The 21,362-nt window shown below is 39.3% G+C and overlaps 1 protein-coding gene across 4 annotated transcripts in view; it reads left to right on the top strand.

Annotated features, from left to right (window-relative positions):
- PDE4B (phosphodiesterase 4B) overlaps positions 1-21,362 on the top strand; it is a 540,698-nt gene that overhangs the window by 485,886 nt on the left and 33,450 nt on the right. For all 4 annotated transcript variants that reach the window (XM_081308892.1, XM_081308890.1, XM_081308891.1 and 1 more), the window contains one exon: positions 13,251-13,363. In XM_081308892.1, coding sequence (XP_081165018.1) covers positions 13,251-13,363 — 113 coding nt within the window. The remainder of the gene's footprint in view (positions 1-13,250; positions 13,364-21,362) is intronic.

The raw sequence follows: 21,362 nt of genomic DNA, 5'->3' as shown, positions 1-21,362 counted from the left end.
GAACCCGTAAATCACCTCAAGAGACTGTGAGTCTCCTGCTAATGTGTTCCTTCCCGGAACCCACCATGACTGTACCTCTGAAAGTCCTACCTTTCACACCTTAGACAGGCTGCAAGTGCTGAGAAGTTTGCTAAAAGAGTTGGGTTTGGGGGTTTGGTTTGGTTTTTGTTTTTGTTTTGTTGTGGTGGTTGTTTGGGAGAGATTCTCTGGATTCTATGATGATCTCTGCTTGATTAGACCACTGCCTACCACATTTTAGGGCAGATGGTGAGATTTGAGAGCAGCAGGGATTTTGTTGAAGGTGAATGGTCAGCCCTATTGAAGACTGCCTGAAAGAAATATTCTAATTTTCTTTGTTTAAAAAAAATTTTTTTCATCAGCTCCTAGACCAGAATGAAGAGATGGGACTTCTAGAAAAAGAGTGAAAATTGTAGACTCAAATAAGATGGTTATCACATCAGGCTGGGGATGGAGATCTCCTGCAGCAATTCTAAAAAGAACACTTCCCAGAAGCCACCCTGGGGAGACTGCTCCACACACCTGGGGTTTAACCTGGGAATCGCCCCCAGGAGCTTCAGATGCAGCACTTTTACAGACTGGAGTAGTGATAAGTATCAACCTTGGATTCAGGCTGGATTAGAAATTGAGTTTTAGCATGTACTTAGTGGTGTAACTTTGGGCAGATTGTGTAACCTCTCTGAGACTCAACTACTTACTGAGGTTATTGCAGAGATTAAATGAGATAATATACAAAGTCTCTCAAGCATTGACTCATTTACAGTAGGTAAAAAATAAAGTTGTACCAATCCAAACATTTCTTTGGGACTTAGCCAAAAGACAAAGCCAAACTAAAGCAATCTTAATAGTACTGAAGGCAGACCTCCTAAATCTGAATTCAGGCTCCACCAAGTCTGTGACCCTGGGAAAGATACTGAATTTCTTTGTTTCTCATCTAGAAAATAATATTATCTATTGTATGGAAACAAATATTCAAGTCATTAAATTATGATAAAGATTAATAGTTAATAGATGTGAAATGCTTAGAAATACTGACTAGTACTCAATAAATATTAGCTATGATTCTTGTTGCTATTATCACCTCTTTTAAAGTAAGCATTTATGTGGAATGAATGCAGGCCTTGGAGTATTCAAGTCCCAGCTGTAGTCTCACAATTGGGAATAACACGACCCAATAAAATAAACAATAAAAATACAGCACAAGCCCCATAGACCATTTCAAATTTTCTAGTAAGCACATAAAAAAGCACAACTATTTTAACAATGTATTTTACTTAATTTATTTTATCTAAAATCATGAAGTAACATCTATTGAGCTATTTTACAGCATTTTTATACTGTAAAATTTTATATTTTTTTGAAATGTTATGTTATATTTCAATGCATCTCACATCAGACTAGTGACATTTGAAGTGCTCAATAGGTACATGTGGTTAGTAGCAACATTGGACAATGTGGGAATTCCAGTTTCTAAAGTAAGTCCCTTCACCTTGATGAGCGCTCAATGATCTCATTTGTAAAAACAGAAATACATTTAATGGCTTTGCTTGTAGAAAAAAAAATGAAATTTCTTTGTTAATTGGAAAAGACTGCAAGCAACAGGCTTTCTGCTCTTTGTAACACTTGCACTATCAAATGCAATGTTTTTCTCAGAGGGTGACCCACCCCAAGCCCCATGTGATCTGAGACATCACCTAAGATAGTACTGGGTAGATAGTGCTTTCCTATAGGCAGATGAAAGAGATTAAGCAGATAATGCTTCAGGAAATTGGAGAGCTTCTCCTCTCTTCCTCCCTACCCTCCACATTTACACCTAACAGCAAACATATTTGCTTCTACTTCTCACCTTTTTGAGATACCTTTGACAATTTTCCTTCTAAAATAAAGTTAAAATTGAGATATAAATAAACCTTTGCATTCCCTCTGATAGAACCTTAATTTGAAACTTCATTGTTCTTAAACTCCTAACTTTTCCCACAAATACTACTGTTTGATATTAATAATTTACCACATGCTTATTCTCTACCACATTTTAGACTCTTGTAGCTTACTGCCATCAAATTAATAATTCATCTTCTTATAGGCTATATTGCATATAGGAAGGGCACTGAATCTAGAATCAGCAAAACTGGATTAAAGGCTCTTTATTCTGCATTTACTGGTTATAGGAGTTGGCATGAGATGCTTAAACTCTCTGAGTTTCATTTTTTTCCTTTATAACATAGAGATAATAATAGTGTTCTCACAGGCTATGATGAGGATTAAAAGAAATGACACATACGAAAGTGATCTATACCTGCAAAACATTAGATAAATATAAAATGGTATTAAGAGATTTATAAAGCACTCTGTGCATGTCATTCTCCTGTTGAGCAGTTTTAGATGACTCCCCAGTGCCTGCCAAGTCAAGTCAGATTCCCTAGTTTAGCATAAAAAGTTCTTCAAGTCCTGGCTGTGACCACATTACTTTTACAAGTTAATCCCACTCTACTCAAACCAAATAGGACTGGCATATCTGTCCTCCTCTAACAGGACTGAATGGTATGACATATTTCTAACTTCATTTTTCTTACTTCAAGTTTTCCATCTCTTGAAATTCCATTCATTCTTCATCAGCCTCCAAATCTCTCCTGATTTCCCTTTCCCCGTGTTCTGAAGTTCTAGCTCTGCTGCCTGTGAACTTTGCTTTTATCTTCTTTCTTATGACAACTGAAAAATCCACTTGGAATTCTAGTAACATGTGGCGCAGAGAAACCTGCACAAAATTTCCTGAATTGGGCTATTTAGGGAAAGTTAAATGACAAAATCTGCAAATGATTATGCAACAGTCCCATAGAGGCAAAATTTTCCCCATTTAAAAACTATTCACCCTAGAAATCCAATCAAGATTGCAGAGAAATATAGAGCTTGTTAATTGTGGTAGCATTGAATAAATCAGCAAAAAAGAAGGTGTTTTGTTTGGGTAATGGCAAAAAGGATAAGAAACAAGAATTATGATAGCATGTCTTTAATCCCATCCAGTAGTAGTTCCCTTTCCTTTTGGGAATGGGAATCCCATCTTTTAATATGTTAGGCAAGTCAATAGGACAAGCAATATTTTTGAGCCACAACTAGGTAGGAGCTGCATGAAGGACAAGCCTGATCTTGGGAAGGTTAGCAGATAATAGGGGAGACAAACAGAAACAGTTACAAAATATGATCAGTCGAAAATAGCAGATTCCAGCCAGGCGTCGTGGCACATGCCTGTAATCCCAGTGGCTGAGGAGGCTGAGGCAGGAGAATCACAGTTCAAAGCCAGCCTCAGCAAAAGTGAGGTGCTAAGCAACTCAGTGAGACCCTGTCTCTATATAAAATACAAAATAGGGCTGGGGATGTGGCTCAGTGGTTGGGTGCCCCTGAGTTCAAACTCCAGTGCACCCACCAAAAACAGAAAGAAAATAGCAGATTTCAGGTGATATTGTGAGAGCTTAGAGGAAGGGAGTTTAATTCAACCTCAGAACATTTAGGAAATGGTATAGAAAAGATACTCTAGGCTGAGTCTTAAAAGGTAAGTAAGAGTTAGCCAGGTGAAAAAAAAAAAAAAAAAAAAAAGCCCAGGAGAAGCACTTTGGGCAGATGGAAATGATTGAACAGAAACAGCTCTCATGCTGCAGTCACAGAGCTGAGTCTATCAGGCTTGAGAAAGGAGCCCTCTAAACGATCCAACTGACTCCTCTCGGATTTTACACCTACCAAGTATCCTTATGATTATAATTTGGTCTCCCATGTAGAAAAGCATGAGATAACCAGGAGATATGGAAAGCTCTTTGTAGATGATTGTTCTTTCTCAATGTGAATGCATTGGCCTCTGATTTCTTTGAATTCTTATGAGTTGGGCTAGTTTGAGCTGAGTGAACTCAAAATGCACTGATAAAAATCCCATTTCTAGACCTGAATAGCTGCAGCCACTGTGAATTTTGGTCAATAGTCAAGCACCACCACCCTTGAGGTCAATGGTTGTGAGTCACAAATGTCTCAAGTGCATGCACGGCCATCTCCACTGCTACTACCTGTTTCTACGGATCTCCATCTTCTGTACAGGCTACTGTAATTAAAAAAGCAGTCGATTTTAATTCGTTCCTGTTGCTAGAACAAAATATCTGAGCCTGGGTAATTTATAAAGAACAGAAGTTTATTTCTCAGAGTTCTGGAGACTGGAAGTATATAATATCAAGGTGCCAGCAGGTTCTGTGTCTGATGAGGGTTGCTCTCTCGGCTTCATGATGGCACCTTGCTGCTTCAACCTCTGGAGGAGACAAAGGATGCATCCTCATACAGAGGAATAGACAAAAGGCCTGGCAAGGTCCCTCAATCCTTGAATAAGGTTGTTTTTCCCATTCATGAGGGATCTACCCTCATGATCTACTGAAGGCCTCACTTTTTAATGCTGTCACATGTAAATAGATACTATTATTATTATTCTCATTAAATGGGTTAAATAGCATAAGTAACTTTCCCAAGGTTAAGGTTCAATAAATAACAGCAAGTGACAGTACTAGAATATGAACCTAAGCAATCTAACTCTAGAGACCAAGCTTTTAACCCCTACTCTATAATCTTCATAAATCTTCCCTATATATGCCTAATTTGTTATAAAAGCGATTGGACAGCAACTTTCCTCCATCTCTGATCACTTCTATGTGCCATTGGTCTTTAATACCAGCCCAGGTAGATTATTAAGTTCCTTGAGCATTGGTGGTGAAAGTCCCTTTCACATTGGTGGTTCTGTTTTAACTGGATGAGCACAGAGTCTCATAAGTAAGTCAATGCCAAAGTTGGTCTTTTTGGAGAGCAGGTTCTGGTAAGGTAGACACTAAAAGAATGGGAGGAAGAGCAAAAAAGAGTGCACCATGAGGCAGCTACATCAAAGATATCATTTTGCCTTGTCTAAGACCACCTCAGTGACATAAAGAACCTTGGCCTATTTGTAATAGGCCCCATGGCTTAGCAAAAAAAAAAAAAAATCACAGAATTTAGATCATATATTTTATTTCAATTATCTCTCTCCTTCTTTCCTTCCCTCTCCCTTCCTTCTTCCTTCTTCTCCCCTAACCCCCTTTTTTTCTCTCCTCTAATAAGTTTGAGTAAATGGTTAAACATGTCCAAGCCCCACTTTTCTCATGTGCATAATGGAAAATGCATGTCATCATAATAATAATTTCTATCTCCAGGGGTTTCTTTTTCAAGGAAAAATGAGATATGCAAGTGAAAGTGTCTGGCACACTGTCAAGTTATATATACAAAAGCTGGTTGTGATTGGAGATCTTTAAGCTTGCTGTCTTAGAGGAGTTTGCTTAAAGAGAACAGCATCAAAATGACCTACTTTTCCCTGTGATTTCCCTTGAGGGCTGTGGACCTCTTCTTCAGTGAATCCACCCAGAGTGAAATCCCTGTCACATGCAGTTGCAAAGTATATTCATAAAAACACATTAACAAAATCCTGTCTAAAGAAAGGCCACATAGGGCTTCCAAACTTTGCCTTTGGAAGAATTGCATTGTGCAGTTTATATTTCAGTTACTGTGATTTGTTATAAGAATGTTTCACTTAAGTTTGAAATGTTGAGCTCTCACACAAGTGTATTGCATTTACTACATTCTCATCAATTTTGAACATCAAAATTTATGATGAAAAAATATATTGGTAACAATAAGGGAAAAACCATAATTAAGACCATCAAATACATGGGCCGATAATCTCAACCTAACCCCTTTAGATGAGAGACTGATCTTCATAGGTATGAAACTATTTTACTTTTTTTTTACATATAAAAAAGGATTTAATTTTTTGTATTATGGGGAAAATGAAATAAGCATGCTAATTCCAAAGCACCCCGGGTTTATGGAGGAATAGACTAAGGACATCTACAGGGCTAGAAGCTAGTGCATTAATTTAGAGTCATATACCAAATGTGAAGAATCGAACAAACACTTCTTACTGGCGAGGATCTGAAGAATAAAGAAGGAACCTATCTTCTTAGACTGATAATTTGGAGAATGGTAAAGGTGTTTCCAGTATAATCACTCAGTACAGTGGACACTACCATTCCTGAGGCATCTTATCCCATGTTGTGACCCAGCAGCCCACCCAGCGACAGGCTTGACACATAAGAGATGCCCTATGTATTTTGTGGAACAAATGAGTAAGTGAACAGCTTTTTGTACAATTCTCCATGTTTAATGAACCACTGATCAGGTGTGTCAGAGTTTGGTGTAAACCAAGAACTTCTAACTAAAGGAGGTTATGAAGTTATGCAGTGGGAGGGACATTTTAGGATTCCCTGGCCAACCTTACACTGGCTCCCTTCTCTCAGGTCAAAGCTAAACTCCACCTGATTTAGTATCATATACATCCATCTACCCTCAAGAAAGTAACCCAGGACCAGAGATGAAGGGGTGAGAAGGGAGGGAAAAGTTCCTGACGTGTGTCAGGCATTGCACCAAATGCTTAGTATATGATGACTCATTCAATTCTCACAGCTGGTTTAGGCCTCTTCCTGTTTCCCAGGTGAAGAGGTGGAGATACAACAGGCTACCTAATTCGTCTAAGATCACACTTCTAGCAAGTGGCACAGTCAGGATTTATAAACAGCTATAAGACTCTAAAGTAATCTACTGAATTTTGGATTAGTAGGAGCAACCTAGTCTATGTCATCTCAAAACCAACATCTTTTTGTTGTTATAACTCAGCTCTGTGAGACTTAAAATTTTGTTTCAAATAACCATGGCTACAGCTTAACCAAAGGAAAGGAAATGTGTTTTTGCAAATCCTACTCTTGCTTTTTTTTTTCCATCTGAAAACTTGCTCAGAAAAGCTGAAAGACAGAGAAAAGCTCCCAAAGTGTAAGTTTAGAAGTCAGTAAATTTTCATAAAATGAAAAGTTATTTAATCAACACTCAGACCAACAAATATATCATTGCCAGACCTGTAGAAAGCCTCTCAATTCCATCTTGGTCACTAATCCCCTACCCCAAGATAACCACTATGTTGACTTCTAACATTGTAGATTCGTTTTTTGCATCTTTGGGACTTTAAAAAATTGAACCGTACTTTTTTTCATGTATTTTTTAATATTTGGTTTCTTTTGTTCCACACTTATACTTAGAAGACAGCATTCATTTATGCTTAGGAGATGCATGTGGCAGTTCTGATTGATTTAACCACTAACATAGCCTTGTAAGTAGAAACCACCCTCTGTAATGAGAAGAAAGTTCAATGATGTGAAGCTGATAAACAATGATGATTTGCATTTCTTTTCTATGTGGAGGAAAATGACAGACAGGTTTCTAATTTATTCCAAGCTATATTAAAAATACATATAGATGGAATTTGTAGCAAATTTATATTTGTGGTATACTGTGAAGGTTTTACCTGCTAATCATGTGTATTTTGGCACTGACTTTTCTGGACCTCAGTATACTTATCTGTATTAAGAGTGATGATATCCACTGAAGAACAAATAAACATTTAAAAAAAGAAAGTGATGACATGAAGAGTTTCAATGTTAAATGTTAGAGAGCCTCTTTGCCTGCTTTTTCATGAGATCAGTTGGATAATGAGATCACACTTGGCTGCACAGATTGAAGACCAGCTTCTAGGGTACTTGAGGTCTGTTACCAGCTCAGCCATTGACTTCATAAGTGCTAAAAATCTCTTCCCATGTTTTCTAACAATGAACAGCTAACTCTCCGTGGCCAGGCAGAGGTTTCCAATTACCTTTCCTAATGTCACCCTTCTCTGGATATGTCCTTCTTCCCAACTCCATTCTTATAACACCCACACACATTGGTACTGAATTCTCAAGAAATAACTGGAGAAACTGGACTATGAACCAAATAGTAATTGAATTGAGAAACTATTAAAACAGAAAAAAGTAAAGACATTGAATGAAAAAAGATTATTCTGCTCAACCATCTGCATAGTTGTGGCTCTATTTGTCATATGTATATACACACCCACATATACATGCATATATACATGAATAGATACACACCAAGGGATTAACAGTGGTGATCTCTCATTAAAAAAAAATGTGAGATTTTTATCATGTCAAAGTTGTCTTCTTTGTAATTTTTAAAAATTTTTACAGTGTACTTGTATCCCATCTGTAACAATAAATGAGATATTTGCAAGAGGTATACGATAATTTTAAAATTATCATGTTTTTATATCTATTCTCCTATGACTCTGCCTTCATCATGAGACTAGAATAGTTTTCCCACCTCAGTTTAGAAGTAAATAAATTACTTAGGTAATTTTCCTGAGGCTGCCCACTGAAGCAAGATGCAAGATGAGAACTATACCTGGTCTTCCAAGTAAATATTGCACAGCCTCCCTTTCCTGAGGGCTGCATAAAGTGGATCAGAAAAGGGAAGAGGAGACTCAAGAGCTGACAACATTTAGGAAAGCAATTATGCAACTTTAGCTAGAAAAGACTCAAAAGATGACATGCAACTTTAAATGCAGCATTTTCAATAATACCTGTGCTTTTCAGTGCTGAAGTGAAACCTCGATTTCACAGACCAAGATACAGTCTGGCTGGAAATCTAGAGGGACTATTTTCTCTTAACAATTTAACCTCTGACCTCTTAGCTTGTGCCTTAAAGTTAAATCTGAGATAATCACACCTCTTCCATGTCTAACGCACAGAGGTGTTGCAAGGATTAATGAATAGTGTGTCTGGAGCTCCTTAAAGAAAAGAACTATTTGAATGCCAAGTATTATTACCAGATTGATAGTAATTATAATTATTCATCCATTTTCTTTTCCTGTTTCTCAGGATCAAATACAATATCTACCAGGCCTGCAAAAGGAAGAAATTCTTCCTTTGCCACTCTTGTTGGAGTGAAAGAAAGAGAAAAAAAAAAAAAGGAGGAAAGGAAGGTAGTTGTTATCCTTGCTCCTTCCCTCTAAAAATATTTGAAACCAGAGTTGATTTAATGACCATACATGGTTTCATTAGCTACTGCTACTCTTTCGAGACTTACTTCTACAGAGTTAAGCTCGTTTTTTCTTGGACCATCTTAAGTTAGATACGCACAGAGCCGGCCCCATGGGCATACAACCTGTGTGGTTGCGCAGGACCCCACGCTCAGAAGGACTCCATGTTTGCCATCTTGAAACTCCTAATTTATTGTTGTACTTGTGTTTGGTAAGTGAAATCAGATGAGATAATGGAGTGTGTGCCAATGGCACACACTTGACTCATACACTGTCCAACATCCTGCCACCTTCCTGTCTTCCCTGGGCTGGTTCACCTAGTTATTATTTTGTTTTGTTTTGTTTTCAGTGCTAAGGGTCAAACCTAGGGCCTTGTTAATGCTAAGCAAGCACTCTACCACTAAGCTACATCCCCAGTCTTAGGTTTCTACCATCCTCTTCCTTTGATCCCTGGCGCCCCAAGAGTCTTCCAGCCTCCTTCCTCCTGCCCCCATGCATGATAACTGCTTCTCTCCATCCCCACCAGGTTTCTGGGTGCAAGTACAGGGAGGATCTGATTTGGTCACATGTGCCTTGCAAAGTATAAAGTGTGGGTATGGCTGTAGTTGTTCCTGCCCTGGGCTGGTAAGGCTGTAATGTGGTAGACAGAGACCATGTCTTGGTGGGAATAAGCCTTTTGCTTACCTCTGATTCAGGTAACTAGCACATCCCAGAAAAGAATTTGGGGGTACTCATAAGGATACACATAATACCTTAAGGATTTTTCTGCTGTGGAGGGCCCACCTCTTGCTGGGGCATAGCAGTCTGGCAACTGGCAAGAGAGGTACCCGGTAGTTGGTAAGCTGTATGTATGTATGCCCTAAGTTGTAAGAGGCAAAGCCTTTGGTCTCCTGGGAGTATCTGTACTCACCTCACGATATGCCAATGCCTGAAAGAATATGACATTAAGTAAAACTCATGAAGCCATTCATTAATTGTGACAAGCATACCATAAGATGTGAGATGTCAACAATGGATAAACCAGGATGTAGAGTAAGTGGAAACCCTTCTACATTATCTTTGCAACTTTTCAGCCAGTGTAAAAGTATTTTAAAATTGGAAGTTTGGGGGCAGAGAGAACCCCAACATGACAGAAGAAAGGAAGAAACATCATCACTAGTACCTCTAACAGCACTTTTTCCTGCTTTTGGAACAAGGGTCCCTGCACTTTCAATTCCACATTGAGCCCTGCAAATGATGCTGCAGTTCTTACTGTAATATCCCTTGTTGAATATGCAGCTCTGCTATCTTCCTTCCAATTCCTCTTCCCGTTCTTCTTTACTCTCAGTGCTAGGCCTTTGAGTTTCTTTGAGTATCATTAATAATTACTTGTATGTCTCGATCACCTACTAAGAACTGGCTACTCTACTAGGCACTTTATATATTTTATCTCATTTAATCCCTTTATAACTTCATGGGATAAATATTCTTTTTTCGTATTTTATAGATGTAGGAAGTTGAGATGTAGTATCATACAATAACTGGTAGAAGAGAAAGTCAATATTTCTGATTGTTACTTCAAAGCTGGTGCTTTTTGTGTAGTAATTGCCTAAGTGCTGTTCTGCCTCCAGATACCCAAGGCTTGGCAGGCAGCTTGGGCAGGCACTTTGGTTTCCATTTCTCCAAGTATTTCCTGGGTGTCTAGGGGACCAAACACTGGTGTGGTGCCAGAGTTGCAAAGTTGCAGCATGGAGGCCAGCCCTAAGCTGCAATGGTCACTTCCTTTGGTTGTGTCCAAGAAGGCATTTCAGGCCTCCTACCTCATACATAGTCCATTTTTTAAAAATATGTATTCTTTTAGTTGTAGGTGGACACAATGCCTTTATTTTATTTTTTTCTGATGCTGAGGATCGAACCCAGTGCTTCACACATGCCAGATGAGTGCTCTACCACTGAGCCACAGCCACAGCCCAATCTTATGCCTGTGCCTCCTACCTTAGTTAGCAGCTATGATAAATGATAAGGCAGTCTTGACTGTGGATTAAGACTTTGGAAAGTGACAAGTCTAACTTCATAACTTCAAAATATAATAATTTTTTGCTGAAAAAATATTGTGGTTGACCTGAAGAATAGAGGACCATGGTGCAAAATCTTTGGCATCTATCAGCCAGTCCCACACCTCATTTTGGACCAAGTCTGGAAGCACAGTACTTATACGCTTATGCTGTCATGGCCACAAATGAGCTGCTGGTATGCTTGTATACCTAATCATTATGTCTTTGAAGAGTGCTCCTCTGTTTTCAGAGCTTCTGCTGGTATACTTACTATGTTTTCTATGTGGTTAGAGTAGAATGATTTCTCCTTTTTCCTCTTCTTGAAGGAGAACCATGCTATATCATTTTACAGTTGTTTTGCATACAAGACAGTAAAGCCCAAGGCATTGGGAGATGGTTGCACCTTTTATTTTGTTAGAGGGAATGGGGTCGGGAAGGCTCTTTACCTTTGGGTAAGGTTAGTTGGAAGAAGTGCTCTTCTGGAAGTAAACCCAGGAGGCAAGGGGGTGTTTGGGGACACATTATAGAGTGAGGAAAGTCTTCATGATGAGGCAGTATTGTAAAAGAGAAGAAGAAAGCCATTAAAAACGTTTTATTAAAAACACCTCAATTCTTGTCTACACATTTTTGAGGAGTGTGAAAAAATGGAGGAAGTTACGTCTGGTGGTTTTGTGGCTTTTCAAGTATGACATACAGGATATTGAATTTTAACCCCTCTTTATCCTGAAGTATACCAGTATAAGGGGAATAAACAAAGAAAGGATTCTTTGAAATGTGCATCTGTGGCCAATTGATTCCATTCACTTGGAATTACACTTCTGTTTACTCCCTTTCTGTCTCAAGTACTGGAGTGCCACTCACACAAAATTATTCATATAAAAATAAAAAGCTATGTGGTCTCACTAGGATTTCTGTATAATTGTATAAGAAATGTGCTCTAAATCGGACATGAATGTTATATTAGGACTCCAAAATAAATTTCTTATTTTATTAGTGCCTATTGTGTGCATTCCAGAAAGCTCAGCAGGGCGAATGGATGTCACTTCCCTCAAAAATGTTCAAGAAGTGGGAAAGTCCGACTGCTTTTTATAACTGCCTGTAGCTTCATTAATTCATCTAGGATTATAAAATTAATTTAGTGTTTATTAACATAGGTTTCTTAAGTCAATAACCTGAAGTATTTGTTCAGACCCACAAATCTTTGGATATGGAATGACATGCGGTGAATTAGTAAAAGAGTTTTAATTGTCCAGCAAAAGTGATCTTGAAAACAGTATTTTTTGTATGAAACACTTAGAAATATTCCCAGAAATTCTTGCTTCCTACGACCACAAATCAGAGCCCCCAGCTTTAATTAAAATGAAAATCTACAGTGTTCACATCTGGCTCCACCTGAAAGTCCGGTTCAGAATTTCCCTGTGATCCTGGCACTTGCAGGAGGGAAGTTTTACTTTGTTTAGTATAACAAGAGCTGCAGGGCTCTCAGGCCAATAAACGTAAAAACTCCAGACTGTTTCTCCTAGACTGGAGTCTTATCAGGGAGACCTCACTTTGCCTTTAGTTAAAGGTGAGATTCAGGAGCAGCGAACGCCCCTTTATTTGTGCAGGTCAGTGTTTGCTGAATCCACAGTTATTCCAACACCAACACATTCCCAGAATGAATGACGATGTAGCAGCAGTCTTTGAACATAGTGGTCAAAGGGTTCTCCCCCAGCTTTCCAATGTCGGTTCCATTTAGAAGAAAAGCAAAATGAGGAAAAGCTTTCCTCATTTCTCCTCTGTGACTGCAAACACTCAGAAATGACCTCACATACCCTAAAGAGCCCCGGAATGACTAAGGCAGAGAGAGCCTGAGAAAAGTCTTCCCTTCTTCTGCCTTTAGTTTTAAGGCACATGTATGCAGATGAGCGTGTAAGAGACTGTTCCCCCGCCTTCTTCCTCAGAGGAAGTTTCTTGGTAGATCACTGACACCTCATCCAGGCGGGGGCTGGGGGGGGGGGGAGGCAGGAGTTGAGAACTTGGCACCAGCCGTCTGGGGCAGAGCACCACGGTGATTTGTTCTCCTGGTGGAGAGAGCTGGAAGGAAGGAGTCCGCAAGCAAATAATGAAGGAGCAAGGGGGCACCTTCAGCAGCGCGGAGATCAGCAGTGGCAGCATTGACTCTGCTATGGACAGCCTGCAGCCGCTCCAGCCTAACTACATGTCTGTGTGTTTGTTTGCAGAAGAATCTTATCAAAAATTAGCAATGGAAACGCTGGAGGAACTAGACTGGTGCTTAGACCAGCTAGAGACCATACAGACCTACCGCTCTGTCAGTGAGATGGCTTCTAACAAGGTAAGCGACCACCACCGCCTTCTACATTAAAGTGTGACCTGCTCCCCCGGAGCTCTGGCTCCCTGAGCCTGGGTCTGCAGCAGCATGTAGCAGACCGCACAAGCGACTGTTAAGACTGCTGAGCTCTCAGGAGAGTGTTCCAAAGGGCCACACTTTATGTCTCCGTGCTATAGCAAAAGTGTAGCTTTATTACCAGAAACCAAGCTTCTCTAATTGATGCAGTTTAGAATATGTTAAAGGCAAAGGATATGTCTTCCAAGCTAGTATACAAATGACAATGCTTCCTTTTTAAAAATTTTACAATCATCAGAAAACTAAAATCTGAATCAGAGTCCACAGGGCTGCACTGCAGCAAGGTAAAAAAAGAAATTTATCTATTTATATATTATATATATAATTATAAATTTATATATTAATATATATAAATTTATATATTTATATATATTAATTATATATTTAATTAATTAATTCAACCTCCTTACATGGATGGGACACAATGATTTGCCCTTAAGTTTGGTAAATTCCTTCTAAGAAAGACAGTGGGAGACATTCTAATGTTTCTTTTGTGATGCTGACGTGACCTAAGATAAAAAAGTAACAATATACCTTGTTGTCAAAGACAGAGAGTTTTTTAAAAGTTTGCTGATCTTCAAAGTAGAATCCTTTGAAATTAAGGTCTACCTATACTGCCAAAAAATGGATTTATTTACCAACTCCAGACAAAACATAGTTTTGAAAAGCTTTAATTTTCTATCATTATATCATTTGTTTAATTAACACCTGGACTTAGGGTGCTAATTTATGTAGGTTATATAGTGAGAGTTGTTGCTTGTTGTTTGTATTTTTCCCTCTTGTAGAATGCTGGTGCTCTCTCCCTCGCTCTCTCTCTCTCACTATCTCATATAATATATATATATGTGTGTGTGTATATATATATATATATATATATATATATATATATATATATACACATACACACACACACACACACACACACACACATACACATACACTCTCACATGTGCATATATGTGATATATCACACTTTAATGGAAGGCCTTGTCCCTATTCCCTCACAAGAGAACTGTTTAGAGCTCCCAATCATTCTAGCCTGAGGCATTCTGTTATTGTCTTACATTTCTGAGATTGGGAAGAGGTTCTGTTCCACACCTGCCAGCCTGAGGTGCCCTGGTGAATGTGCGTCCCTCCTCCCTTCCCCCCACCCCCTCCCGTTAAAGAATCATCTTTGGATTGAGGCTGGCTGGCTCCTGCTCAAAACATCTGAGCAGAGGAAGCAGTGCAGCCTTAGGAGTTCCTGAAGGAGAAAAGGAGGTGTGAGGTGAGGGGCAGCTTTTCTTACTGTAGAACTCGTTATTTGTTTATTGGTTGATAAAAGGGCAAAATAAGTCTCTTTCTGAAATTGTAATTCAGAGTTCAATTTGGAAGGGGGGAAAAAACAAAAGGGCACCCTTGAGGTTTAAATATCATTTACTGACTTCGAAACTCTCAGTTGAGTGCTAAGTTCTGGGACTTTCCGGCTGGTATAAAACCTAACCAACTGCTTCCCCAGGAGGGAGCTAACCTATGTAACTTCTCCAAATCACACTACATGGGATTCTACATAGAAGGACTTTCATACATGCTTAGATTATTTAGAAGCATTAGCAAATACTCTTGTCTCTGTATTTCGTGATACTTGAAACCTGTACAAGATGTAGATCCAATATTGGGGGATGATTTTTTCCAGCATGTTTCATCTTAGAGGACATGGTGAACTTCTGGAGTCACCAAGATAAAGCAGGTGACTAATTCCAGAAGGAGAAAAAGAATGCTCACAGAGAAACTACAGAGTGTCATTATTGTTCAACTTGAGTGTTGATGCATCGTAGCATTTTAACAATAGTACCTGGAACGCTGACATTAGACATTGTCTGTCTTTCAAATTAATTAAAATAATTTAATCTTCAGCATATTATTTTATAAGGCTTAAAACCAGGGGCTGTGTAGGTCCTGGTGAGAATTCCAACCCCCCAGGTTTCTAGTCCTCCTTTATGGTATCCTGTGCAGGAAACAATGAAAGTTGAATAGAGCTAACCCCAAAGAAAGGGCTAAAGCTCAATAATGACACAGCTCAAGTAGACCCATGTCCTTCACCAATTTTCAAGTTCTAGAGCAAGTTTGTAGAGCAAAACAATTATCCAGCAGATAAACAAAGTCCACCCAAAAGGTGAAGTCGATTTCAATTTTTGATAAAATATCTCTTTTTATTTAGCTAAAAAGTCTCTTTTCATTTAGCTATTCTTAGTCTGAATTATTCCGTTAGTTATATGGGGTAAAGCTCAAGTATAATGTAAACCACAACACATATGATAACAAAACAATGAGAATGTTTTTGTGGCCACCAAAAAAAAAAAAAAAATTGATTTTTACTGGGTGTGGGGGGGGACTGAATTGTCTATGATAAAAAATAATATTCCACATTCAACTTTAAATTTTGTCAGAATTATTTGAGATCGTCATCCAAATTGCCATTTAAAAATATCATCCTCACTATTACGATATTACCAAGTAGCTGTAGCTTATCTGGACAATTGTCATTTCCTTTTGCTGAACAAAGGAACCACAGCAAATCTGAGTTACAGAACTGGAAGTGTGAATGCATTTTAGAGAAGGAGACTATAAAAAGTACAGGCTTTGGAATTGAAAAATTGTGGTTCTAATCCTGTCTGTTCCATTTAGTAATCAGTTTGACTGAGACTGAATTACTTAACTGCTCTAAGACTTGATTTTCTCATCTGTAAAACGGGTATAAAAGTGGTGTACCTCCCTCATGAAGGTTGCTGTGTAGATTGAAATAAAACATGTCATAAGAAACCTGATCAGTAGGAAAAATTCAATAGATGATCACTTATTAATAGCACCCACTACATTTTTTGCAAAAAGGAATCTGTGCCCCTACTTCTGATTCACCTACTTTTGATTCAGCTAAGTGAGCACTGAGTTTTGTTTGTGATGTCTGAACTTTAGGGTGCAGATAGGAGAGCCAGAGGCATTACAGAAGGGGCATGTGCAGATGACATACGTGCTGGTCGACATGCATATGGTGGAGAGTCAACTGTTTATAGTGGGAGAGGCAAACAGTCTTGCATATTTGTCTCATCTGGGTAGGGTTGTCCTTTTGCGTGTTTATTTGTTTTCTTTAACCCTTTTAGAGTCTAAAGAAGAGTGAATGACTCAGAGATTACAATTGCCTTTCCCAAGTGTATTTCAGAACCTAGGGGATTAGATAAGGAACTAATTATGTGACTTACAAGACCATTGTCTTCTCCTTCACCCAAGTTTTCTTGATCCCTTAATACTAGTCACAGGTCAAATGGAACTTCAAAAGTTTAGAGAAAGTTGTAGCCAGGTGCATTAATATTGCATATAGGTCATCTTCTCAAAACAAAAACAAAAACAAAAAACAAGAAGATGGAATATGGTCAGCAGGAGTTTACAAGGCAGTGACATGTTTCTCATGATGGAGGGGATGTCTAATGAATCTTCTGCCTGCCGCTCAAGTTCAGTTAGATGGGTTAGAGCTGTTCTGCTTAAACAGATTGCCTTCTTAGATGTGTTCATTAAATTTTGTGTTTCAATGTTCATCACCTCCTGAATTAGAATTGTCTTACACTTCAGCAAAATGCCTCAGAGCAAAAGTTCCTCAGTGGCAAAACAGTCTCATGTTTTGAAAACAGGATGCTTTGGTTGTGCAGCATAAAAAGAGGAACGGAAAGAGAAACAGTATAGAAAGGAAGAAAGCAAACAGCCCTCAGCAGGATCCCTAGCCCAACAAGGGCATAAACAGTGACCTGTCTTTCTGACCTTCACTATGGCTCAGTTCCTGACCTCCTGTCGCCAAAGCCAACCAACGTCATTGGAAGAGGATAGGGGGAATGGCGCAGCTGCTGTGAGGGTGACTAGAATTTCCTGTCTCCTTCCTGACAGACAGTCAGAAAAGTACAGGGTTGCAACAACAGTGGCTGAGGAAGGACCAACCCAGAACAACCCCCAGGAAGGTATCTTGTGATGACTGACAGGAGGATGGGGAAGTGGTCCCTCCCCTATTTTACTGAGAAGTATGAGCTCTCATCTAGGATTTTCAGGTGGAAAAAAAGTCAAAGGGGTCATTGGTACCCAGGATGTTAAGTTTGTCAAAAGATGAACATGCCATGCTACTCAGTAAAGAGCTATATTCCAGCAACCAGTCACTGTCCTAACTGTCTCCCAAAGGCTCTCCTTTGGCCTTTTCTTCCTCTGCTAGCTTTGCCCAGGGGCAATTTTATGTGCACAATGAAGCTGTGAAAACAGATGTTCTACTTTTGAAAAGTGTAGTACTGGATGTCAATTCATTCTTTAGAACAAAGCATTAGGACTTGGCACTTCAGTGAAGGTTTGCTGGGCAAACCTACCAGATAGGAACGGGAAACGGGCGGTCCTTTCTTAGAGCCTCATGAAATCAGCTGCAGACATCATTGCTGGAGAAGTGAGTCCTCCTGGCTGCCCAGCTATATTTCTCCCATGTTCCAGGAGTAGCTATACTGGAATAGCAAACACTGAGCCTAAAAGCAACTGATTGTCCACGCTCTTGAATGGGAGCCAGGTTGCATGACCTTGGAAGGTGATCGTGACAGGCTGATTGCCCTAACGTTGGGTGAATCATTTTCTATATAACTGAACAATGAATACTGGGGGAAATATTTCATTCAGCAGAACTGAAAGGACATATATCTTTGGGGCATCTGATACACCTCAGAACTCTTTCAGTTGATGGTGTGCAGGAAACCAGTTGTTGAAAGGGTTAAGTGCCACTTTTGCCTAAAATTCAGTGATATGATTGGAGCACTGACACCCCTTAGTAACAAGAGGGGTCCTTTTCCTGGACTCCATGCTTTAAGAGAGCCTTAACCTGGGCTTCTTCCAGCTGCCATCTGATCCAGGAGGTGAGGAGTTAATCAGGCCAAAGGAACAAATGTGCTCACCCCTCTAGACCACTCTTTGCACCTCTGATCCTCCACTCTCTGATCAAATGACTTTGACTCAATGTCCAGGACCTCTTCCTTGAATGTACTGCAGGAGTGCTCACCCCTGGGCCCAGTAGCCAAGAGGTAGCAACTTGGGGTGGGGGAGAATAGTGGGATAAAGACTTGAATATGCAGGCTATGGCAGAGGGTTCACACAGGCCTGCACTTGAGCTCCACAGTGGTGTGGAAAGAGGGCAAGGAGTGGTCCAAAGCTAGGTGCCCCTGCACTACCATAAAATCCAAGAAGTTCAATAATTCCCAACTCAGGCTGACCTGCCAGCTGTGATGAAGGAATATCTGTCAAGGAAGGAGTTTTGGAGATAGCTTAATTGACATCTTCATATATTTATTTAGACTTAGTATATGGCCCACAAATGTTAGTGATGACCTTGAGTTAGAGGGCAGGACAGAATGAAAATCAGTTCTGACAGCCAACTGGGCATGCATGATTTTTTTTTTTTTTTTTTTTTGGTTTGACTTCTCTCTTTCTCATTACTGGTCAGATTTATAAAGTATTGACAGCTCAGGATGAGTATGAGGAGAGCTCAGGAATAAGCTATGAGTTTGAGTTCCAGCTGCCTGCAGTTAGGTACATTACCAAGGACAATTATATCATTTTGATCTCCAACATTTTTTTAATCTATGAAATATAATAGTTGAAGATGATTATCTCCATGGTCTCCTTCAGATCCTACATTCATTGATAGAATAATAATGGTAAACAAACTACTTTTACAGCTATAGACTCTGTAGACATTGCACTAAACTCTTTGCCTACAATCTGTCATTAATGGTTACAGTCATCCTGGGAAATAGGTACTATTATTATCCCTGTCTTACAGATGAGGAAAGTGAGGCTTAGAGAGTAGAAATAACTTGCCCGAGGTAAATAAATGAGAGCCACAGCTGGGAGTATAGTTTGGTGTTTGAGTGCTTGCTTAGCATGTGTGAGGCTCATAGTTTAATCTCCAGCAAAACACACACACACACACACACACACACACACACACACACACACACACACACAACCTTTTTCCTTGAGGATTGTGATGTGGCTCAGTGGGAGAGTACTTGTCCAGCATGCACAAGGTTCTGGGTTCTATCCCTATTACCACCAAAGAGGGGAAAAAATGGGAGGCAGGATTCATAGCCAGGGCCATCTGGCTCACTATCAATGAGCCTAATGAAACTGATAAATGTAGAAAAAGTTTGGAGGTATTTATAATTCTTCTAAGGGAATATTGTAGTGATTGGTGGGAGGTCTTATTCTTCTAATTCTGGCCATTATTAGTTACATCTGGTTCAAAATTCTAGTCTGCCAACTACCATATTCTCCTCCCCTAGGCCAGCCATTCATCACTCTAGGGTCAGTCTTGGCCTGGAAGTAGCATCTACTAACATAGATAAGGGGGAAGATTTATAGTTATAGGCAAACAACAATATTAAACATTAAACTCTTGTGAATCAGTGTGCTAAACTCAAGACCTATTTGTTTCCTAAATTCTCCAACATGGCCTGAGATAACAATAAAATTTGGCTTAAAGTGCCCTAGCCTACTTCTAAATTCTCTTTTTCTCCCTGCCTACCAAGATAAAAAAGAAAACAGAGAGAAGCTATTCTACCATTCTTATTTTTTAAGAATTTTTATTATCATTCAAATGATTGGGCAATTCCATCAAGTACTACATCCTTTTCAATGCATGTAATATGACCATGAGGCAGAGACTTGATGCTTCAGCAGCAATGACACACAGGCAAATTGCCTCAAAGTAACCTGTAGACTATTTCCCTTGTTCTTTCCCTTCAAACAGAGATGAAAGAGAAAATTAGCTGATTATTCCTTATGTCTCATTGTTGCAATTACTCTATGGCAAAATACGATTCTCTTATTGGGTGCAATTCAATATTTTAAGTTCTAGTCTTACTAACAAACTATAGAGCTTAGAAGTTATCTAGTGCTTTGTAATAAATTTGATTTGTAGTCTATTTTGCTTAATTAAATATTTTTGCATTGATATGTACATAGAACCATTTCGATCAGGCTTTCTGCTAACTCACTTGAAAGTTCCCAAGTGGGCAAATCTCTAAAATGCAGACAGGAATTAAATGAAGGGCATCACCTTTGATTGATGTAACTCTGGCTCACTGACAAGAGGGCATGATAGTCTCAAAAATCTAATAAATGTCATTTTAGTGAAGGACACCTCACTATCCAATACCTGGGAAAAACATTCAGAAAGTCATGTTTAGATGGTCCAATATAAATCTTGAACACCAGTCTTTGAAAATAAAACTACAATACATAAATGGAATAAATATTTGATTTCTATCATTCATGCTTTCTTCTTGGGTACAACCCAATCTAAAAGCCCACCAAGTTCTGTGACGTTGTTATCTATGAAAGGAAAGCTAAGGGCGGAGCTTGCTCGGGCACTGTTTACTTCTAAGTAAGAGTGGCTCAGTAGTGCAGAAAGCTGGACTCTTTGGGAGCCAGGACTTGCTAAACCAGACAATGCCAGGGCAAACTTGCGCCACAGTCAATAGGTGTCACGCTCCTGCAGGCCCTGTGCCAACTGTCGATGTGCCTCCCTGCACATCCCTTCACTGTAGGATTTTTTCAGGGACTTGCCAGCCCCTCTGTGTCTTGCCCACTTGTACGTGATGTTTCCCTCAACTGGTGCCAAACTGTTTAGTCTCTCTCGGATATTTTACTGTAACTTCCTTTGTTTGATTTACTTTAAAGTAGCCAAGTGCTTCCACAAAGAAAGGACTGTTAAGTTATTTAGAAATGAAGAAGACAGTAAAACTCCTGTTCCTTTTGTTTCTGTTTTGGGAAGTGCTTGATAGTTTTTCCTCTTTATGGAGTAGATTTTAAAGCTGTAAACCGTGCAATTCTGCTCATCAGTCGTCACATTTTCCTTTCCGCTAATGACTTG

Source organism: Spermophilus citellus (assembly GCF_964194105.1).
Source record: "Spermophilus citellus genome assembly, chromosome: 9".
Taxonomy (NCBI): Eukaryota; Metazoa; Chordata; class Mammalia; order Rodentia; family Sciuridae; genus Spermophilus; species Spermophilus citellus.
This window is presented reverse-complemented; position numbering and strand designations above follow the sequence as displayed.